General features: G+C 37.6%; 1 protein-coding gene across 1 annotated transcript in view; it reads right to left on the bottom strand.

Annotated features, from left to right (window-relative positions):
- Window positions 1-23,880, bottom strand: part of LOC149193810 (uncharacterized) — a 67,573-nt gene that overhangs the window by 18,425 nt on the left and 25,268 nt on the right. The window contains exon 3 of the mRNA XM_089404947.1: window positions 18,500-18,603. Coding sequence (XP_089261073.1) covers window positions 18,500-18,603 — 104 coding nt within the window. The remainder of the gene's footprint in view (window positions 1-18,499; window positions 18,604-23,880) is intronic.

Here is a 23,880-nt window from a genome sequence, read left to right on the forward strand (position 1 = left end):
TGACGAATTCCAACACCTCTAGACCAAAACAAACCTTCTAGAGGATGTGTTGCTTCTTACCAAGTCAAATCTCTTCCAATTGCAGAACTTCGACCGCCAGCTTCAAATTTTCGACCCTCACTACAAGTCTGAAATTTTTGGCCCCTGCAACAACTGCAACTTTCACACGTGTGGAAGAATTTAGGGCTTCTAAGGCTTCCTCCTTCCTTCGCTTGGGTTGCTTCTTCTAGGACTAGTATGAGAACAAATTGACTTATCTTCTTCCAACTTCAACCCTTTCCTTGCAACTTGAGAACTTCGGCCTTGATGTTGCAAAAACCCTAGCTTTCCTTCGCATGTGTGAGAGAGAGTGCAAAAACCCAAAATTTGTCTTCCTTCTAGTCCTTCGCTTGCTTTCTTCTTCTTGTCCTTCACTTGATTGATAAATGAATGAGTGAGTGAGAAAATGAGGTCAAATGGTCTCTTATTTATAACCCTTCCAGAAGTTCGAACTGCCCTAATTAGGTCGATTTCTGCACTACCATGCCGACTTGGTCTTGGAGGGGTAATTAGACTCTACTCAAAAATAATTCTTTTGACATGTTACAAGATGCCCAATGGGGTCTTTTACATATGACAATGACTCTTTGACTTCTTGACTCAATGACAAAACCTAGAAGCACTCAAATGTGCCTTGACCTAAAATAAATTGACCTTGAGCATGAAACCCATGCTAAAAAAATAATAATAATAATTTCTCTTTTCATTTTACAATATATAAGAATCAAGAGTACATATGAAGACCGAACCTAGTAACATATTTCAATAAGACCATCCGCCCAAGTGGATTCCATGAAATCGAGATTGTCAGATTAGATGCTCAAAGATGGGAGGTCTCTAAGAGTAGTATGTCTTCTATGAGTGGACCATGCTAGAGAGCAAATATACTTCAATAACTAGAAAGCAACAATGGTAGAGGGAGTAGCCAAGATTGCCTCAGCAAGATCTATTTCAATGTTAAAGGGAGCACCTAGTCAAGGTGACCAAAAAGCAGGTGTATGGTGGATCCAGTGAAGGAAGCCAATTAGTTTATAGTTTGTCGAGACATGCAACACATGTGTTGAGGTACCAGCATGGTATGGTTAGATATGGATTGAGATGTGTCTCAAATGATGAAGTACAATTGTAGGGATATATAGATTCAGATTGGGTAGAGGGTACAAAAGACAGGAAAATCTCATCAGGGTATTGCTTCAATTTGACTTCTACTATGATATCCTAGATGAATAGGAAACAAACATATGTGCACTCAGCACTGCAGAGGCTGAGCATATTGCAAATAGTTTGCGGAGTTGTGAAAGCAGTGTGGCTTCAGAAGCTACTCAAAGGATTGTTTTAATCAGGGTTGGAGACAACCGTGATGGCAAGTCGAAGCACATTGAGATCTAGTACTGAGACATGGTACAAAAGGGTGCAATATGGCTCCAGTACATTTCTACAGACGAGCAAGTTGCTCGCATTCTCACAAAGCCCTTGTCCCAAGATGAAGTTTGTTTACTTCGAGGACTGGAGTGGTTGAGAATGTCTCCCTCAATGAGGAGTGTTGATGTTGTACCATCAAGGGCAGACATTCTCCCTAGGTCAGGATATTGACAAGTCAAGGGTATTGACCAAGGGCCATGTAATGTGGCTAGGGAGAATAACCCAGAGAGCATCAAGGCCCAGAGTGCTCCCATGGTCAGAATATTTTGACCATATTGCCAAGAGGCACTTGGCTAGTGGGTAGACTAGGTGCCTTTAGCATTAGGAAAGTGTTTTACCATTCAATTGGCATGTAGGAATGGTAATTGGTCAAGGTTTCACCATTTTTTTGGTCAAAAGTATTGACCTTGCTCCAAGTGACGACTTGTTGAGTTGGTGACCTAGGACTAGGCTTGTTGACCTCAGTCAAAAGGTTTTGACCATATCGCCAAAGGTTTTGGCCAGTGGGTGAATAGATCCAATTGCAAAGGGAATTTGACTAGTAGCTAACTAGATCCTTTGCATGACACTGATGCAAGATGCTTTCCACATGGTTATAGGTTAGAACATGAAGTGGATGGATACATTAACATATCAAGCTCATTCATACTTTACTTTGGATGGAGAAATTGTTCGGCAAAGAAGACATCTAAGCAATTCAAAGTTGAATACCTCCCTAGCCAAGAGGAAGTGTTGATTATTTTGGTGGTTGCGATCAGTATTCAACTAAGCTAAATTAAAGAAAAGAAAATTATTTTTTTTGAGTTCATGTAGGCTCCAGAAAGACAGGTCAGCCCCACCATATGAATAGGTCTGACCCTTGGTCAAACCCACCTCCTTTGACCACTATTTATACACATTTGACCTCCTCATTTGGAAACCAATTTGGATCATCACTTCTACTAGTGTTTTATTGACATGAGCGAAGGAAGAGGAGATCTGAAGTTTGACCAACCTTTGAAGTCTATTTAACCAGCGTTGACCGAGTCTCTTTCAAATCTATTTGACTGAATTTATGAGTTGTTGTTTGACTGAATCTTTTGAGGCTCTGTTTGTCCAAATTTTTGAGGCATTTGACCAAATTTTTTAAGGCTCTATTTGACCAAATTTCTGAGGTATTTGACTGAATCTTCTAAGGCTCCATTTGACTGAATCTTTGAGACAGTTGACAGATATTTTCTGGGCAATTGACCAAGATTTTCTGGGCAAGTTTGACTGAGTTTTGGGCAGTCTATTTGACTACAGTTTGACCAAAATTATGATCAATTGACTGAGCAAATTCTGGGCAAATTTGACCACAGTTTGTCCGAGTCTATGGTCAGTTTAACCAAACTTTTGAGCAGCAGAAAGAGGCCAAAATTCAGCTTGTTTTACCAGAATTTACCAAAATTACAGTAGGCCGGATTTAGGCTAATTTGACCAGGTTTGACCTGCATTGGGTTCTTTGGTCTATTTGATCAAGTTTGACTGGAAAATCAAATTGTACCTTTCACTGAATTGAACAATTTCTCCTAGAAAAGATTGATGGGTTTTCTCCCGAGTTTGGGTTTCCCATGTGAAAATTTTGGTGCCTACTGTGCGTTGTCTTTCTATTGTGATCTTTATTGTTTCTGCAGCATCAATTGCTGAATTTTCTGAGTGTAATTGCTTAATGATGTTCTGAAATATGCTAAAGCAGGACTTATTATTGGAAGTAATTATCAGTGATAGAAAAATTTGCTTGTCTAAATTAGCACTAGAAAATCAACAATGGATGGTACAATTTAGTTCCAGCATGCTCTATTTGATGTTCCAAGCATTGGTTTCTTACTTGGACATGTGGTGCTATAACTTTGGGGTCATGCCACGAAAGTGACAAACATTAAATGAGATATGATAATGCTTCATAACATTAAAGTTTTACTACTTTCCGCATCATACCAGGTGGGCATGATTTTCCTTTAGAAGTGTCGTCATTTTTAGGGTCAGTTTGTACTGCTAGGAAATTGGTCAAGGTAGTGTCCTTCACGCCCCAACACTTTCCATTTTCCCTTTTCACTCCATTCCTTTCGTAAAAAAGAAATTACCATTCATATTTGACTCGTCAAAGATCACCAAAAAAAGGTCTAAATAAAGAAATCTCAAGGACCAATAAAGTTAAAATCCAAAAATGTAAAGCTTAAGCAAATGGCACCTTGCTATGAGGCCAATGCACCTAGTCCCATGATTGTTTATGAATATGTAAAGAAAAAGGGACTTGTTCATTGAAATGAACACTTCAAGAAAAAGACAAAAGGGTAATAAGAAACAGTGTCTAGGAAAGGCAACTCAATGCTAAACTTCCTCTTAAAGGGCTTCTATACATGAATTCCTAGCTCTTGAAAGTTGGTTGATCAAAGCGATAAGATCTATACATTATTATATGACTTTAAGACTCAATAGTCATCACAGGAATCTTTCCTCTTACCGTTTCACAATTATTCATCACAACACCTACCCTTTACTTAGGGACGTGGAAATTCCACTTTGTCCTAGCATTTGACACGTGTACAACGTTAATATTGTCCCCCATGGTAAAACTTAAGCAAATCTTAAACCTAATCGTTATTATGTTCTATTGGAAGAAACCACAAAGAGTATACTGCCTAATGGCTCCAAGAAGTTGGACTGACCACTGCAAGTAGACACCTTGCATTGGGATTCATATACCACGCCTCAAGATCCATGACATTGCAGTGGGATCTGTGATGATGCAGTGGGATCTATGTATCTATATTTGGCCATATATATTGTGTATCACAGGGTTGACCATGGAGATTGACCAAGTTTACTGTTGTTTTCATGCCTGTTTTGGGTTGACTATGACCAGCAAAGAAGATCGAGTTTGACTGGGTATGACCAAGCTGCATAAAGAATTGTTTACTGCTGCATTGACCAGCATTGACTTTCTGGTTAGGGCTGAGTTTGACTGTTGTTGACTGCAGATTTGACACAGTTGTTTTTACTGTGATTTGGCAGGTCAATATTGACTTTATTGTACTCTCTCTCTCTCTGTTGAACATTTGATATAATAATAAAAAGAATTGATCAAAGGGTTTTCTCCATCTTGGGTTTTTCCCTGGTATTCGCCCAATCTGGTGTCCTCTTGTCTTGGCTTGTCCTCTAGACTTCATGTTCTATTATGTTCTATGATTCTATCTATAGTTACTGTCAATGTGATTTATGGTTAATGTGATTGCTATTGGTAATCTAAATTGGAAATTGTCATTAGGCTACTTAAAGGACGTTGAAGTAATTGTGCTAAGCATAGAACATACAATTGTGCTAAGCATAGATCCATGAACTTCATTGGGAAATGCGTCACAAAATTAGGATCCATGAGAATGCATCAAGCAATTATACGGATGCCACATCATCAAAGTTGCCACATGGACCACTCAAAGATGGCCCCCTTGCCCAATTAGACACCTTACTCACACATATGCATGATTATTCCATCCTTGGACCACAAGTGTGATGTCGTTTAGGTGTTTACAAACTCCAAGAGGGTGGTTACACATGGTCACAAGTTATCTTCGTAGTGGTGGACCATGGTCAGTCCCTTTAGGTACATTTTTAGTTCCTTTCATCCTAGATAGGATTGGAGGACCTTGGATAGGCTTATTTGGGACTCATGGTTTGTAGGAACCTCATAATATGTAGGGATCATCACCTGTGTATGGGCTACCCTAGACTACATCGAGGTGCACCTATGTCTTACTGCATGGTTATGTGTCTATTAAGTCTATATGTGGCCCTGGCCTTGGTGTAGTACCCCTCAGATAGTTCTCAACATGGCAGTCCCACAAAGTCAACTTTTCATGATTCTCGAGACAATGCAAGTGGTCCCAAAAGTAAAAATGTCAAGTTGGTCCCAAACTACTTAGTTTGATGAGAGGAAGGAATCAACATTGAAATTTTCCAAACAATGAAGTCATTTGAATGGAAGCATTTGTGAGTACAGTTATTCAGAGATCTGTCTTCCAAATCCATCACATAAATCATTTAAATTGCCAATGTGTTTTGAACCAATTAATGTTATTCATCCTCGGGACGATTAGATGAAGAGAATCTGATCCAATGGGGGGAATAAAAAGGGAGAGAATTCCTACAAGCTCAAAGATAAGGTCAAAGATCAGAGAAAATGGTTGTTGGGAAATAATTAAAAAAACAAAATAGGTCAAAGATTATAGAAAATAGTCGTTATCAAGTTTACTATGGAGTTTGAGAGTAATGGTAGCCTTCCTTTCCTTGATGTTCTTATTTCCAGAAATGATGATGGTTCCATTTCGCACTAGATGTTCCGTAAAAAGGCGCACACAAAGCAATACCTCCACACTAAGTCACATCATCATCCAGTGCAAAAATTCATCATTTTAAACTCCTTGGCCACTCATGCTTTAAGAATTTCCGATGAGAGTCACCTAAAGGAGGAGAAAACCTACCTGTTGGAGTTTTCATGAAAAGTGGTTATAAGAAATGTAAGGGCATCAAGGCTTTCCAAAAAACCAAACAAGGTCTTAAACCAAAAAGGGACCTTATAAATCATATCCCCAAGGTTCATCTTCCTTATACTCAAGGTACCATTGATAGGATTGCTCGGATTTTAAGAAATAAGCAAGTTTCCGCCTCATTCAAATTTAAATACCATTCGGAGTATGCTAAGGTCATTCAAGGATCTTATTGACACTTCTAACATGAAAGGCATCTAGTTAATTTCGTACTCATGTGGTGCTCCCTATGTTGGTGAAACAGGTCGATCTGTTAAGCAAAGAATTCAACAGCATATAGTTGACATTAAGCATTGTAGATCCCACTCATCCACACTTGCGGAGCATGTTGAGAAAACCAAACACCATATTTGCATTGAAGACTTCAGGATTCTTGCTAACATAAATCACTATCGTCAGAGGAAGTTCAGAGAAGCAATTGAGATTGAAAAACACTATGGAAATCTGAACACAGATGATGGTTGGAAGATCAGCAAGAATTGGATCCATGCCCTTTCTTCGGATTTTGCTTCCTCCTGAATCCTATCTCCCCCCCCCCTCGTTTTCAGGTTTTGATTTTTTTATCCTTAATTTTTTTATGGGTAATTTGAGTATATATATATATATATGATATGTTATATCATTGAAGGTATTAATATATATTATTATTATGGTATTTTATTAATATTTAATTATTATATAATATTTTAACTTCAATATTTAACATTTGACTCATAATATTAATTTCCCTGATTTTTATATTTCTTTGCTTGAGATTTTACTTACCCTTAATATTGGTTTATTGATTTATTAATAATGATTTATTTATAATAAATTGATATTATGTATATTTAATAATAATCTAAAAATTCTCCTTAAATATTTATTTATTTATTTATATTTTATTATAGTAAGTTAATTAATATTATTTCCTATATTATTACCCCATATTATTGACCTTTTGGTATTTATCTCTTAATATTAATAACCTAGATTTAGATCATAACTTCAAGCATCAATCCTTTGTGGAAGTCTAAAGATACAACTTTACTTTCACCTTTTTTCAGTTTCTACTATTGGCAGCAGAAAAAAATAAAAAAAATAAAAAAATTTATAGCTATACATGTAAGCAGATTCTCAAGTGGCCATAGCCAAGAAGTTTTTTTTGTTCAGTGCTTTTTGTATCTCTCAAGCTATGGGGTCAATCTATATCAACTTTCTCAGCCAGTTATTTTTTAACAGTCTATTTTGTGAAAAGACAATTTTCATGAATGAACCTCAGTGCATCAGCGGATGTAACTTTTTATTTATAATAGAAGGTTGCCATTTTTCTTCGAAATAATAATAATAATAATAATAACCTAGATTTATATTCCTTGGTTTTAGGATTCTCATGTATTTATTTAATATTATTTTATTTATATTATTGCATATTTAACTCTTAATATTATTAACCTTAAAATTTGACTTACGATATTCTTATTTTATTTTATTTATTTTCTAATGGCTATTTTCTCTTACCTCTGAACTAACCATTTTTTTAATGACTATTTTCTCTAACCTTTGACCTAAAATTTGAGCTTGTAGGAAATCTCTCCCTTTTTATTCCCCCTTAATATTATTAACCTTAAAATTTGACTTGGGATATTTTTATTTTTATTTATTTATTTCCTAACAGCTATTTTCTCTTACCTTTGACCTAATCATTTTTTTAATTATTTCGTAATGGCTATTTTCTCTGACCTTTGACCTTATGTTTGAGCTTGTAAGAATTCTCTCCCTTTTTATTCCCCTTATTGGATCAGATTCTCTTCATCTAATCATCACAAGAATGAACTACATTAGTTGGTTTGAAATGTGTTGGCAATTTAAATTATTTATGTGATGGATCTAGAAGACAGATCTCTGAATGAAGTCATTGTCAAGTTACAGGTGGTCAAAGTTTGTTAATAGGTTTAACAGGTCTCCAGGTGACAAAACAAGCGCATCTTTGGATAGTTTTGGACATAAATCACATTAAAAGTGGCCTAAAAAAGAAGAGGAACACAACCCATGTCTCAATTTCTCCAGAATCTCAAGGGCGTTAGAGATCAAACATAGGGGCATGATGGTGTAGAAGGGAGAATGATGGTGTGGCAGCACAGGGCATGATGTGGACAAATGAAGATAGTCCTAAATGAAATCAAGCCAAGTTACAGCAAACCCAGGAGACACAATTCTCAAATTCATCAAGGCATTGGAGATGAAGCAATAAGGTGGCAAGTTAATTTACGACTATCTGTTTAAGTCAAAAGGTAGTCGGAGGTCAAATCTAGTCAAAGGAAGCACTTCTTGGCTTGTGGAATGTTACCCCTCTATCCGTGGAGGTACATAGATTTTTTCAAGCAGATCATTCACTGCCATTGTAAACCTAAGGCCACAAGTCAAAGCCTTGTAAGAAACCATGTGAGGCCATTTATTAGGCATCCCAAACCTGGTATCTTGTCTTTTGAGTCTGTATTCATTATGATTGATCAGGGCATGCCTCGTCCCTTGAGAGCTTCATCTTGGTGATCTCCTCCCTAACCAAATTGGGGGACCTTAGGAGGTTTTTCATGAGGACTCATGGTTCTCTGGTGCAGTATTTCTCATTACAGCTCTCACAACATGACAGTCTCATTTTTCAATGTTCACATTTCCCAATGTAAAATGGTCCAAGTGGTCAAAAAGTCAAACCAAACTCAAATTATAAAGCATGACCAGAGGGTTCCATGCCACGTGGAATTTTTCAATCAGAGCATTTGTTGGCTAGTTATATTCCTGTCAAACTTGGTCAACAATATAGGAAATGTTTCCAGGGGTTTCTTAGGCAGAGCATTGGACAGAGTCATGCATGCAGTACATAAAAATTCATCAACTTGACGAGACGAAGAAAACCCAAGTGTCAGACCGAGAAGTTGGAAGATGGACCTATCTACTAGCCATTACAACTATTTTTCCTATCGGGACAAAGTTGTTTTATTTTGGTCAATTCGCACTCTTTTATGAGGACAAATCGACTCACTCATGGACCAAAAACACTAGACGTTGGGGGGATCTTGGTACTGCTTCAATTTTTTACCATTGAAGACCATTTTCAAAAAGAAATTGTGAATTATTTTGGGTATGGACAAATTTGACCACCTTGGGGAAATTCATGCTATTTTGTAATATTTTAACAAAATAAAAAAAAATTGCAAAGTCCTAGATTGTGGAAGACTAGCAATATTTTAATGACGAGAAGTCAACTAGTCATTAATTAGCCGTTAGATTTTTTTCTATAAAAGCCTAGACTCTCCTCCATTATAATTGTTGTTGATCATTTGAGACAAGTGATATTACAAATAGAGAGCTCATATTTGCAAACTCTTGTAATCTGTTATAATTGTGGGATGGTTTTTGTCTTTGTTTTTTTTTCTTGTTATGGTTACGGTTATTGGGCATAATTTATAAAAAAATTCTAACTTATTTATGTATATAAGTAAATATATCAAAGACTAGTAATCTCTACCATCGAGACGCTAATATGCTACATGGACATGAGCGACTAGGGTTTCTTCTACTTGTTTGATCTTGCTCGCAAGTGAATTGATCCAAGTTCTTTGGACTGCTTCGAAGGAAGGCTTCATTATTCCAAGGTTTTTGTATCTGCCGGACATAAAGAATAAACATCGAAGACGCCAAAGATAGGTCGCTTCTAAAGAGGGTCGAAACTTTTACAAGGTAAATGAAGCAACAGTGGGAGCCATTTCCTTCGGACACCAAACTTACTTCCTTGACACAAGTGGAACCTAGCAACTTGAAAGGGCTTTGACTTCACATCCTAGCAAGAAGTAAGTTCTCAAAAGCACAGGTATTCCAACAACCAAAAAATCTCTACAAAATATTCAAATTCTCTTTTATTTTTCTGAATTAGGGCAGGATTTTTCTTGTTGGTTATTATTGTTAGATCATTTTTAGCAAGATATTTAGTGAGAAGAAGTGTCAAATTTGTAAGATCTAATCTCCCACTTACATACAAGTTTCATTTCCCATATTTTTATACTTGTATATAGTCAATTACCTACAGATCTACAGGTGGAGATGGTTTTTCCTTGTTGGACTTGCATTCTATAGCCATCCAAAGTAGGTTATCAAGGCCTACAAGTAAACATCTTAAGCTAAGACTTACTATTTTCAGCTCCATAATCATTTATGGCCATTATCTTTGTGAAAGAGTTCAATTTTCTTTATTTTCCAGTGGTAAAAATTGACTATCTAAATTCTAGAAAATTTGTGTAAATAAACATAACCAAAAATCTAAAAAGACAATTTCCAACTAACTAGGAATTGCATTTTTAGCGAAAGACTTGATAGAGGGGAAGCCCTGAAACCTCAAAAGTACCCTCTAGCCTTCCCTCACTTTAGGGTGACTCCTTAGAGGTGTGTTGCACACTGTGTGTTGGTTGTGATAACAAATCAGCTAGTTGACTCCGCATTTTTACACAGGTTTCACAGTCAATCCCACAAGACAGCAAGTTGTTTTCACTCATAAGTTCATAACTCTTAAATTGTGTATCTAAACAGAGAAATAACTCCATAATCGGTTACGATAAATTCTGTAGACCAAAATGCATTGTTCCACTGCATATCTTGAGTGATTTGGCTCCAAATAGTTTGTTGTTAGAAATCTACATTGTTTTATTATTGTGTTATCAGCAAAGCAAATATAGAACACCTTCACCCCATTGACTCCATATAAGGCACTAATCATGTACCAGAATGCTGGGGGATATTTAGAAATCCTCCCTTGGCTCTTTAGGAGGTGTTGGGCCTAAATAGCAGGGGCTTGGGCTGATGTGACAGTGGGTCCCTGCCTTGTTTGTGCCAATCTAGCAAGACTACCATGACCTTAGCAGCCCTGCTAAAAAAATCGATAGCACAGACACAAGTAGCTGTTAGAATGGAACATTGAGCATCTAAGGACCAAATCAAATTCCAAGATGACCAAGTTGAGTTGCATGGACCAAGTCAAGCCTCAAGCTAGCCATTGGGGTTGAGCATTGGGCTTCCAAGTGGAATGTTGAGCTTCCAAAGGTTACTATTCTTCACTTTTTGGTATTGAGGACAGTGGAAAAGAAACATTGAACTCCCAAATGTTTTTTGAGCCAATTTGAACCCTTAAGGGAGCAAAGTCAATGTAATGAAAATTCAAAATAATTTAACAAAATTCTTAGTCTCCAACATGTGGATGACAAGTAAATTATTCTCTTAGGAAGAGAGTCAAACTAGTTGTTTTCTAACCATTAATAAAAACTATAAGGGCTAGTCTCTCCTCTAGATGATGTTGTTGTTGTTTGTGAAATCATATGCCATAATAAAGAACTCTTTTTGCAAACATTTATGTACATTGTGTGGGTTGGCTTTTACTATCTTGTCTTTTCTTGGCTATTGTAATTTGCACTAAGTAATATTACACAACAGTTGGAGGAACAATCGGTTGAGGGGCTACATAGCCACGTCGAGGAGGTAGACTAGGCGCTAAGCAACTTTATCTCTTTGTTGCAAGTAGGCCACTTCGAAAAATGTTGGAGCAACTTTCCAGGAGGTAGCTTCAATTGAGAGAAGGGTTTGTATCCATCACACAGATGATCCGAAGATCGAAGACACCACACTAGGGGCTGCTCCTAGTTGGATCTGAACCGTGTTAAGAGTTTTAAGATAAAGGTGGGGGGACTTTCTGTTTCAAGACCAAGACCACCTCACTAACAAAGTGCAAGGGCAACTTAAATGCAAGTGTGTTTCACAACACGACATCTTATCATTAAAAAGTTAAAAACTAGTTTATTTACCTCGGAGTTGTAGGAAATAAAGCTATATCTTAACCAAGGGTTAATACACTAAGTTTTGAGTTATTATTGCATATATTTATTTCACTTTGTATTAAGTTTTATGTTGCAATTTCATTTTTCCTTGTAGTCTAACAGAACTAGAAGGCCACCAATGCCATACAAGTATTCTACTTTACAATTTAATAGATGGGTTCTATATCAAATTATCTTGTTTAATTTTCATTTATAGAGCTTAAAACTCATTATTTCTCGTTGCTCTAGTTTAAGATCCTTGCTAGAAATTTTCTAAGCATAACACCCAATGGGATTTGATCCCAGGATTTTACAAATTCAATTTCCAGCTTGCTGGAAATTGCAATTTGCTACTAGGTAATGGCCCTCAAGTGATCCTAAAGGGTTAAGCTAACATCTCCTAGCTTCTCCACCCTAATATCATGGATCTAGAGTGCTTGGGCACTACTAGGGTGGTCATTTCAAGGGAAATTGGTTGTTGTCCCTGTGTTTTTCTGCAAATTTTATACTCTGCAGTCACAAGACAATAGGATAACAAGCAAATTAATATTAGAACCCCTCTAACCAACACTCCAATCACAAGAATAACTTTATATTTGGTTAGCACACTTTTAATACAATCATTTTGACTGCTCATATTGATATATCTCAAGTTTGAGTGTTATATATTGCTCATTACAAGTACTTTCTGCATTTTTTTACACATTAAACCAGCAAGACAGCAAACAATTAACTCCTCCACCTCACCCTTAAACCCCATTTAAGGCACTAGTTGTTACCATAATCTGATAGGATCTACCATGTGTTTAATGGAGATGCACCTCATTTTTCCCTATCCCCTATACTATGGTATCAGAGGATGCTGTCACTGCGTCTATAGGGACTCATGAGGCTTCCTTTCTACTTTCTTCAAGTAGTAGGATCAGAGATGTTCAGCTCTCTTCATCAGGAACATTTTAAGCCATAGATCTCAGTGCCTACGTGCCATGCCCCAACCTGGGATGACCAGGTCGATTACCTCGTAATTGTTGATCCATCGAATCAAAGCAACAAATGACAAGTAGAGTTCAGAGCACACCAAATAGCAGGATGGCAAGACTATAGGTCTCTCCTCAACCTCCCCCTCTAACAGACAACACGATATTACTAAGATCGATCCAGAGGTGTTGGTCCATACATCAAGCTCCACGTTCTCAAAGCATTAGAGAGATCAACACCAGACGAATTCAGAGTAGAGAAAACCCCTTTGTTAGACTACCTCCCAAATCCAAAGGAGCAACTAGAGATCCATTCAGAGTTTCCTTCTTTCGACCTTGCATGTTAGGGGCATCCCTTTCCAGTACACCCCCCAGCAGATCGTGTAGCTAGGGCTCCTAGATGGTTCTTGAAGATTTTGACAACAAGTCAATGCCCAATTCGCCCCCCTCACACTCGACCATCAGACTTAGGAGACTTAGACATCATCAAACTCATTGTTCAATCTCTCTCTTTCTACAAGTTCTTGGATTGGCTTGTCCACCTTTCCAGTCTTGGACAAACTCACTTAGTGTTTTGTAGGTTTCTTTCTTTGTATTATTTTCAACATTTTCTAGGAGTTGTGTTGGCATTCCCACATTATATTCATATTGGTTATACTCTTCAATCCCATTGAACTACACTTGTGGTCAATGTCAAAATTTCACTACTGAAATCCTATTTCAGCAGCTGGAATTAATTCTTCTAATTGTTAATTAATTAACAATTTATTTGCTACAGCAAATATTGAATAAATCATACTGTAACCTTCACATATAAAAATACTGTGTAAGATAAATTGGGACTGACAAAACACTGGCACACACACAATAAATTTAACAGAGTTATTTTTGGACAGAAGTCCCCCAAAAAACCCAACTTGGGAAAACTAATGCAACAGTTGAGGGTTTTTATTATTATGCAACAGTGAAATAATCTGAGTGCAATCTAGATGCCAAATACTGGCTATCCTGCAAAGAAAACACTAGCAAAAATTATCTGAGGGACATTACCCTCTCTCTGAGCAATCCCAACACTTGACTACCTCTGAAAAGCAAGTCGTCCACCTAGCTCTGCACAGGCTCTACGTCACCTCTGCCCAGTCCCTCAAATGCTTCAACTCGGAACTTCTGCAAATCAAGTCGTCCTGCCTGCTGCTGACTGAGAAACTGTCTCTCCGACACTCTGGAAATGTCTTCCAACCTCTAGAATTAATAACTAGCTTCACCCCAACAAAAATCAAACTACCCTCTGATGCTTCTGTGTTGCCTCTGTGCAGCATCCTGGAGAAATGTTTGCCTCTTTACAATGTACTCGTCGGATATGGAAAATCTTCCTCCGACCTCGCTGTCCCTACCCCTCTCTATCTCTACTTCCCTTCTGAAGCTCGAACTCTTCCGCAACTGTCTACTACTCTGTAGAAAATCGAACTCTCCAAGGAAATCGATCTCTGTGTGTATGTTCTCCATCTACCCATCGACTTCTTCTTATAACCTTTTGTTGGGACTCCAACGGCCAATATTAAATCTTAATCGATGGCTAAATCATATCAGAGTCGATCCGTGTGAGTTTCTATATGATTCACACCTTATCTCAATTAACACTAACTAGTTAACCATAATTCCTAAGTTTACACTTAGGAAATATTTAAAAATAAGCTAATAATCTAATAGAGACACTTCTAGGTGGAATTTCCAGAAACGATTTATGGGTTATGGAGAATTGTGTTTTAGCCTATCCACAAAATTTCGAGACTAGAACACCTCCAATGCTACAAAAACTAGCACTCCCTCTTAGCGAGTTCTAGTGTTGCACCATTGCTACAAAACTGTCTCGGTATCACCTTTTGTCACATTGTTGATGTCTGGCCACTGCCCATCAACCACTGCGCAACTCTGATGTTGCATTTGTGTTGTTGTTGACACTGCTATACTGCTACCAACTCTGCATCTGCACTAAAACTCCCTCTCATCTGTTGCTGCTACAACTGTAACAACTGCAACTGAGAAGCATCATAAATACTGAATCAGTTGTCTGTTGTATCTCTCTCCTAAGTTTTGACTGCTACTAGCCACCGCATTACTCTCCTCAACACCTAACTGCTACTAGTCTACAACTGTCACCCTGGAATCTGACTGCATCAACTGACACTAATCCATCCTGCTACTGAATAATGTGGGCCCCTTAGCAAGGTAATGATCCATGAGTTGGACACCTCAATAGACCCTGCCCAAACTCTACAACTTTGGGACTATAGCTCTATATTGCCCCACCTCTCTCCTGGAGGTGTAACTACAAACATAGCAAAATCTCCCTCCAGCGTGGAGGAAAACTTATCTATCTTTGCGAACACTATTGTCTGGTCCTGCTTCTCCTACTTGTCCTTCTACCTAACAGGACATTGCATACTGTAGTGGCCAAACTCGCCAAATTGCGTACTGTAGGTCCTTCTTCTTCTTCTCCCCCTATCCTTGACTAGGACCCTTCTAACTGGAATTAATTTTTCTAATTGTTAATTAATTGACAATTTATTTGCTACTGCAAATATCGAATAAATCACACTGCAACCTTCACAAATAATAATATTGTGGAAGATACACTGGAAACTGAGAAAATACTAGTACACACAATAAATTTAACAGTTATTTTTGGACAAAATTCCTTGAAAAAACCTAACTTGGGAAAATCAATGCAGCAGTTGAGGGTTTTTATTATTATGCAGCAATGAAATAATCTAAGTACAATCTGGATGCCAAACACTGGTAAAAATTCTCTGAGGGAAATTACCCTCTCTCTGAGCAATCTCGGCACTTGACTGCCTCTAAAAAGCAAGTCGTCCACCTAGCTTTGTGCAGGCCTTGCATCGCCTCTACGCAGTCCCTCAAACGCGTCAACTCGGAACTTCTACAAATCAAGCCGCCCTACCTGCTGTTGACTGGGAAATTGTCTCTTTGGCACTCTGGAAACGTCTTCTAACCTCTAGAACTGATAACCAGCTTCACCCCAACAAAAATCGAACTGCCCTCTGAAGATTTTGTGTTGCCTCTAAGTAGCCTCCTAGAGAAATTTCAACTTCTCTACAATGTACTCGCCCGATCTAGAAAATCTTCCTCCAGCCTCATTGTCCCTGCCCCTCTGTCTTTGCTTCCCTTCTAAAGCTCAAACTCTTCCAGCAACTGACTGTCGCTCTCTGGAAAATCGAACTCTCCAAGGAAATCGATCTTTGTGTGTATGTTCTCCATCTACCCACCGACTTCTTCTTATAATCTTCTGTTGGGACTCCAACGGCCAGAATTAAATCTTAATCGATGGCTAAGATCACATCTGAGTCGATCTGTGTGAGTTTCTAAATGATTCACACCCTATCTCACATAATATTGATTAATTAACCAGATTTACTAAGTTTAGAGTTAGGAAATATTTTAAAATATGTTAATAATCTAATTGAGACACTTCTAGGTGGAATTTCCAAAAATGATTTCTGGGTTATGGAAAACTCCTTTGCTTTAGCCTCTCCACAAAGTTTCGAGACTAGAACACCTCCAATGCTACAAAAACTAAAAGTCATTAGTCATACATTAATAGAATTATCTCATCTTATTTTATCTCAGTGCAATTATTATTCATGAACAAGTCAAAAGATTACTTCTTGTTACCCCTCAAATTGCACATTCCAATTTGAGACAGTTTGTCCAGCAGATCAAAGATGAGGATGTTTACTTCATTTAATTCAATCACTGACTTTGATCCTTCTAAGACTCCATTACCCCATTTTCTCTTAGCCAAGATACAGATAGTATGGTAAAATAGCACAAGATGAGGAAAACCCACTTTCAGGGTTAAACAACAGTCTAGATACAAGCCCCTATTGCATGTAATTCTATAAGGCGACACCTAGATAATTATTCCATGTGTTGAAGCCATGACAAGTCAAGAAAGGAGGAATGCTGCAACGGAAATGAGGACAAAATCTAGGTTTTATCACATGCTTTAATGGAACCCTAAATCATGGATGGTTGTTGACCAACGGTAACACTTCAACACATCTTCTAATGGGCAGAGATTATTCAAGAATTATGTTAGCTTAATTGAGGAGCACTATATTGACCTTATCAAGATAGATTTTCAGGATGAGTGCATATCTCAAAGTGGTTGTGGGGTTTATAGGAAAGCATGTGGCATCATGGGAAGGCATTGAGCACAATGTTTATGATCCAATTGACCTATAGAAGAGGAACATCACCTTTGTTAAGGTGAATCCATCAAGTTTAATATGGTTATTTCTAAGAGAAAATCATGGAACTAGAGGTAAATAATATTTTATTGATTTCCTTGGAGAAAAGTATTAATCTAGATCCCACTTAATAATATTTTATTTGTAAGGGAGGTTGAAATTTGAACTAGACTCTATGTTAGAGTAGCTCTTTCTATTTATTTTCATGGTTGGATTAATTAAGAACATCTCTATTGAGCCTAGTTGAATATCTTATGAAGGTTAATGTCGTTGCAAGGATGTCTTTGTTAGTGTGGTTTCCATTTTCTTCCATATTGTTGAATTGTCATCACTGGAAATTACTTCTGATTCTGCTGCAATAAGCGCTATATTTTAGGGTAGCCATGTCATTGGAGAAGGAGGCTGGATGAGGTATTTCCTATTTAAACCTTTGGTTGTTTTACTATCTAGTTCAATTATTTATGTTATGCCATTTGTTTTAAAGGTTGCATGGAGTTTTCAGCTTGAAGTAAGATTAGACTTCAATGTTTTTGCATATTCATACAATGGGAGCCTTTGTAAGGACCTTTGTTATACTCTTTTCCAGCAATATAATGGTGCATTCCTAGGTGAGATTTTGCAAGTGAAAATATCACTTCTGTCCCCAGTCACCTCCTTTAAAACCCTCTATGATTCCTTTATTCACTCCACTTTCCCATGTTGGATAGAAACTAGTCTGAGTCCTCCAGCACTCTATCTATAAAACCTATACTAACAATTTCTTTTTGCTGAAGTTAACTCTTCATATCATGTTGTATCTCCATTGCATAGCTTTAGTGATCCTATTCTAGGGATACCCCCATTGTGCCAGAGGAGAACCAGCCTAAAGTGATAGATGTCATTGTTGTGGTGACAATGGACACCCCCTTCTATTTCCCTCAAGGTTGCACTTGTGCTTTGGGGCTTTATCACTTAGTGCAACTTTCGGCAGTAACACTTCTTATTATGAAAGGTTGCACTATAGTTTGGGCTTAATTAGATAGGGTTTAAAACTTTGAATTATTATGCTCAATTTATTTAGTTCAATTGTGCTCAAGCAACAGTGAGACTGCAAGATTTGCTTTCTGGTTATCATGTATCAAGGAAGCTGTAAATGGAATCGAAGTAGAGCAATTGAAACAAAACAAAATATTGGAACTTGCAAGATTTACTTTCTCATATATGAATTATAAGCAAACAAACAAAACAATATTTTGGGGTTCAGAAGGTTTCTTTTGTTGCTCAAAAAAACAATCTTGTACAAATCGAAATGAAGATGGAAAAAGCATGAGTCTCAATTAATTCTTCATAGAATATATTTAATACAAATGTGTAAAGAACAAACAGGAAGGATAGAAACATACTTCTTCCTCTGAACGGAATAGGGTTGCTTCAAAATGCAATCACAAAAAATTTCAATCATTTCATATCGAGTTAAAACATTCTCCTCTGCTAGCAGCAACTCGACCTGACACCAGAACAGTTAATACGGAGCCTTAGACCAAATTGCACTAAGAAGTAGTGGCAAACAATTCATGAACATTTAGAAGGAAACTAGAAGGCTATGAGATAATCAGAAAGATGGAAGCACTCCAATAAACTAAATTATTCAAGCTTTACAAAATGCCAACCAATTGCTTGAGGCTGAGCATATGTAACACTGATGTAAGCAGTACCCTAAATTAGCTCTTCCAATAACAAGGAGATCAATTTTTAATAAAGCAATCCTGCAGATCTTGTTAGCCTGTTTTAACTAATTGAAAAAGAATCAGCATACAATCAAGTTCTTACAAATAGCATCAACAATAATAAATGAATAAACAACCACTGATTATATAAGAAAGCTCCTATATATTTAAGATTGTATCCTTTCCACAAATGCATTCTAAAAGCTATAAGCTGTAAATATGGGGCTACAATCGTAATCCAACATTTTCCAGACAAAGATTATCCTAGGTAGACAAATTAAATGAAAAGATTGCTTCCCTGTAAGTTAAATGACAATTTAATTATTAAATTTCCATAAGCAAATTTCTTGAGCTCAAATCTATGCTAAAAATTGAAGGCAAAAAGAATCTCAAATAAGATTTGATATTTATCAGAATATAGAGAAAGCAAAAAATGAGTATGAAAGTACATGAACTCTAGCTAATGAATGTCCCGAGAAAAAATCTGAAGAGCATCAAAAGGGTCAGTGCCCTAGAGTCTGATGTAACACATGGAACTCTACGTATACAGGCAATCATATAATCTCCCTTGGATAACCCAAATGGTCCACATTTGGACAGAAGTGTTGGAAATAATACTGAGAGGGGGGGCCTGAATCAATATTAGCAAATCAATAATCTTTTCATTTCCATTATCAGATTCATATACACTACTTCAGTTAAGGCAACCCACGTGTATACGCAACTGTGTTTAATGCAACTGGCGTATATCTAGTAAACTTATGATTCAGTTAGTTGATCCTTAATAAGTGCATCAGAACATTATTAACCATATAAACAGTAAACAGGTGCAGTAAAACAGGACAGATCATCACACATAAGAAGCACACATGAACACCATGATATAAGGTGGAAACCCAATGTGGGTGAAAACCACCTGCTGCAATCTTCTCAATCTTTCTTTAATAAGAAACTTCTTTTACAAATTTTGTACTGGTGCAGCCTTATACCAGTACGCAAGCTTCTACCTGCAGAAGGCTACAACCTTCTCTCGTTCTCCAGCTTCTCCTAGAAGGGAGCTACTACCCCCTTAGCTCTTGTACTAGCTAATGTACTAGTACGTAGGTGCCGACCTACAGAAGGCTACAACCTTCTCTTTTCTTCCAGGGACCACGTTTCATAAATTTTCATACTGGATCCATAAATACAAAACAATCACCACTGCAATACAATCATTAACTCTGAATCACCCAACAACTGAATCACTAAAACCCTGTCATCAAAACATAGTCACCAGAACACAGAGCAGAGCCCAGAACTCTGCAACGACCACTAGAACCAACAGCAACCTCAAACATCAAATCTCATACTGTATGCGCTACTTGATTGTGTCGAACCAACGTGTATACGCCCTTTCACCAGAGAGAACCCGCGTACAGATCTGAAAATAATTACTTATACCTTCGCTACAATTTTCAACTTCAGATATACCCAGAACATAAGATATAAAGGATAAAACATGCGTCAGTATTCAGATCTATTCATGATCATACCATATAATGATAATGCATTTTAGTCTTCATGATCCCGGTCCATCAACCTTTATCAACCGCATAGGTGCCTCCTTGGTTCAGATCAAGCAAAGCATCACAAACCCATAACTAGCATACTAGATCTCACACTTCATCAGATATTCATCACTTGCACACTTGCCCTTCTTGGCCTAATGATCTTCTCCTTATATAGGTTTAGGCCTCTCTCAATACCATGGTCCAAAACCACGTAGAACCAATACCTTGGACCCAATACCTAGGGTCAACACTTCGGACCAAATACCACGGACCAAAACTTAGATTCCCAACATGTACGCGCCTTTCCTTCTATAAACGTGCGTGTGTACGTATACACGACTTGGTATATGGTGAACCCACGTGTATACGCTTCTTTGTCACATCACACCTGCGTATACCTCTCTGATCATTAATTCTTTACCATTTACTAGTTGTACTATGATCTGTCATCTGAGTGAGTTGCCATCAAGGACAACACCTGTATCATACTTGTATCATAATGCCAACAAGAAGACCCTCTTCAAGAAACAGGAGGAAGTTGCTCAAAATATGTGGACACTAACTACTAGCTAGGCAAGGTCAACAAGTGTGATAAAGCAACTCCATGTGGTGGAAGTTCTTCCACAAAATGGTATGCACACTTGGAATAACCACTAAGATGGTTCCACTAGATAGCTATTCAACTGAATTAATTATTAGTGATTGACCATCTCTTATGTGACCACCACTTTCTTTGCCTTCCACTCTTCCTGTAGGTTCCAACTATTGGTCCATGATTTTACACATAATAGGAAATTCAAGGCTGCCTAACATTCCCTTTTAATTAAAATGATGTGGACCTCATTTTCCAGTCTTTAGAGATACTTTACAACATCGTTGATGGGTGCTAGTTGAGCCAACCAAGATAGAGAATAATTGGGTGCATGGACATATGTTAAGGCATGGAGTGAAACATTCAAATTATCCACCTTTTGACCACATGTTTATGAACATGGATACAAGATTGCATCTCTTGGCTCAACAATGTCTTTGATTTGGCCTAGCATGTTGTCCATCTACTCATACAAATCCCCAATCATCAATTGATATGTATCTACAACCCAAATCATACTATATTTGGCCTTGGTGAACTACAGAACATACCTAACATGTGACCTATTGCCTCAAAATCTAGCAGGCCTTGTAAGGGGAAAACCTACAAGGCAAAAACTAGACCAAGGGACAACAATGAGGTCTGGCCCACTGTCACCACAGCCACTACCTCCTACTTTTTTGTGGACTTTCACCACTAGGGAAGCTTCCCTTTAATTAGGTCACCTAAGGATATGCTAAGTTCAAGGAGCAAGGTGATAAGATAGGCCTATAGAGGACAACAATGAGGGGCGGCCCTAGGGAGGCTTCTCTTTAATTGGGTCACCTGAAGGATACTAAGTTCAAGGAGCAAGGTGATAAGATAAGCATATAGAGGACAACTCTTACTAAGGACAAGGTTGATCAAGCATGATAGAGCAACTTGAAAGGTGATAATAGGGCCTATTTACGGCTCACATGATCTAGGGCTTGAGAAATAAGTTAATAACAAGTCAAATTGATTAACCTAGAGTCAAAAGACCTAGAAAAGGCTTCCCAACAATGAATACTAGCAACCAAAAGGAACAAGAAGCCTTCAATAAGCCCCAAGTTGAAGCCTAGGGCAAACTAAGGCTTTTCTAGGGCAAGATCTATCTAGGGCAAAAGAGTTTAGCTTTGAAATGGAGGAATTAGCCACTAAAAGGGGATGGTTTTGAGGCAACCAACACTCCTTCCAATGTTCAATCCTCATACAAGCCAAAAACTTCAAACCTAGCTAGCAACTTATCCTTGAGAGGCTGAAAATCAGATTTGGAGAGAGAACATCAGATTTAAGGTAAATTTGATGGGTAATCAACAAAGTGACAAGGCCAGTGCCTAGACCATGGGATGATGGAGTCTATAGGAGTGAAAATATGCAAGTCTTTGCAAGGAGTGTTAGTTGCCTCAGAATCAACCCTTTTAGTGGTTAGTCCATCCATTTCAAAGCTAAATTCTTTTGCCCTAGGTGGATCTTGCCTTAGAAAAGCCCTAGTTTGCCCTAGGTTTCAACTTGAGGCTTGTTGAAGGTTTCTTGTTCCATTGGTTGCTAATATTCATTGTTTGGAAGCCCTTTCTTGGCATTGTGATTCTGAGTTCATCCATTTGGCTTGCCATTCATCAAGCCCTACATCACTTGTGCCCTAATCGAATACACTGGAGGATGCAAATTGTCTTTATCTTGCTTGAGCCTTGTCCTTAGGAAGAGTTGTCCTCTATAAGCCTATCTTGAAGTTGTCACCTTATTCCTTGGACTTAGCATATCCTTCATAGGTGACCTACTAAAAGGGAAGCCTCCCTAGTGGTAAAAATCCACAAAAGAGCAAGGGGTAGTGGTTGTGGTGACTGTGGGCCACACCTCATTTTCCCTTGATCTAGTTATTACCTTGTGATTTATCCCCTCACAAGGTCTGCTAGATTTTGATCTAATATTTGTGTTGCCATTTCTTGGGAAGAATTGAATCAACCTCCTCGTAATTTGAAGATTTAGCTTCACCCTTTGAAGAGAATATCTCAAATGACAAGATAGATCCTCTTTTGGTGACTCCAACAAAACTTAACCATGGTAGTGTTGAGTCTTGACCACTCCGCGTCAACTACCCAATAGCAGTGTACATTTTCGCAAGAAGATTCCATCATGATCGGGCAGTGAAGATTATCCAAATTTCATCATCATCTTAAGTCATTATTTTGTAAAAGTTGTATACCCATTCTGCAAGTTTATAATGTAAATAATTCTAGTAAAACCATCTATGTATATAACAAACTAGGTAATCCTACTTTTTTGGTGACGATTTCTATCCTAGAAGGTTTTTCGTCTCACTGATTCATATGTGTTTCTAAACACGGATGATTGGCAGAGTTTTTCCCTCCAGACTCACCCCAAAGCTACGGTGGATTTTGTCGTCAAGATCTTAGGTAAGTCCTAGTGTTGTAGTCAAGTCTTTGTAAAGAGGAATAATTGTAGCCAATTGGCTAAATTATTTTATTACAAATCACTGGGTCTACTAGATCATATTTGAGTCACAAAATTGGGTAAATAATGAAGGTCTATAACGAACGGGTTTTCCCCCTTCATGCATTAAAATGTAATATCTTGATGTAAAAGATATCTTATTGCATGGTCCCTCATAGTTAAAAACCATGGCTAAAATATTTGAGGGTTGGAAAAAATAATTAATCCCCTCGTGTCAATTAATTAAATTTTCTAGCAAAAATAAATTAAAAATTTAAGCCATAAATTTAATTAATTTGAGTCAAAGTTAATTAATTAAATTTTCTGGCAAAACTAAATTAAAATCCCAAGCCAAAAATTTAATTAATTGGGTCTTAGGAAAAATTAATTCTCCAAATAAAAAAATTCGTGCATTCCAGAGAAATTAATTTATGGAGGTCATC

The sequence above is a fragment of the Pinus tabuliformis genome, chromosome 2_2, assembly GCF_031772625.1.
Source record: "Pinus tabuliformis cultivar Carrire ecotype Pingquan chromosome 2_2, CPIR1, whole genome shotgun sequence".
Lineage (NCBI taxonomy): Eukaryota > Viridiplantae > Streptophyta > Pinopsida > Pinales > Pinaceae > Pinus > Pinus tabuliformis.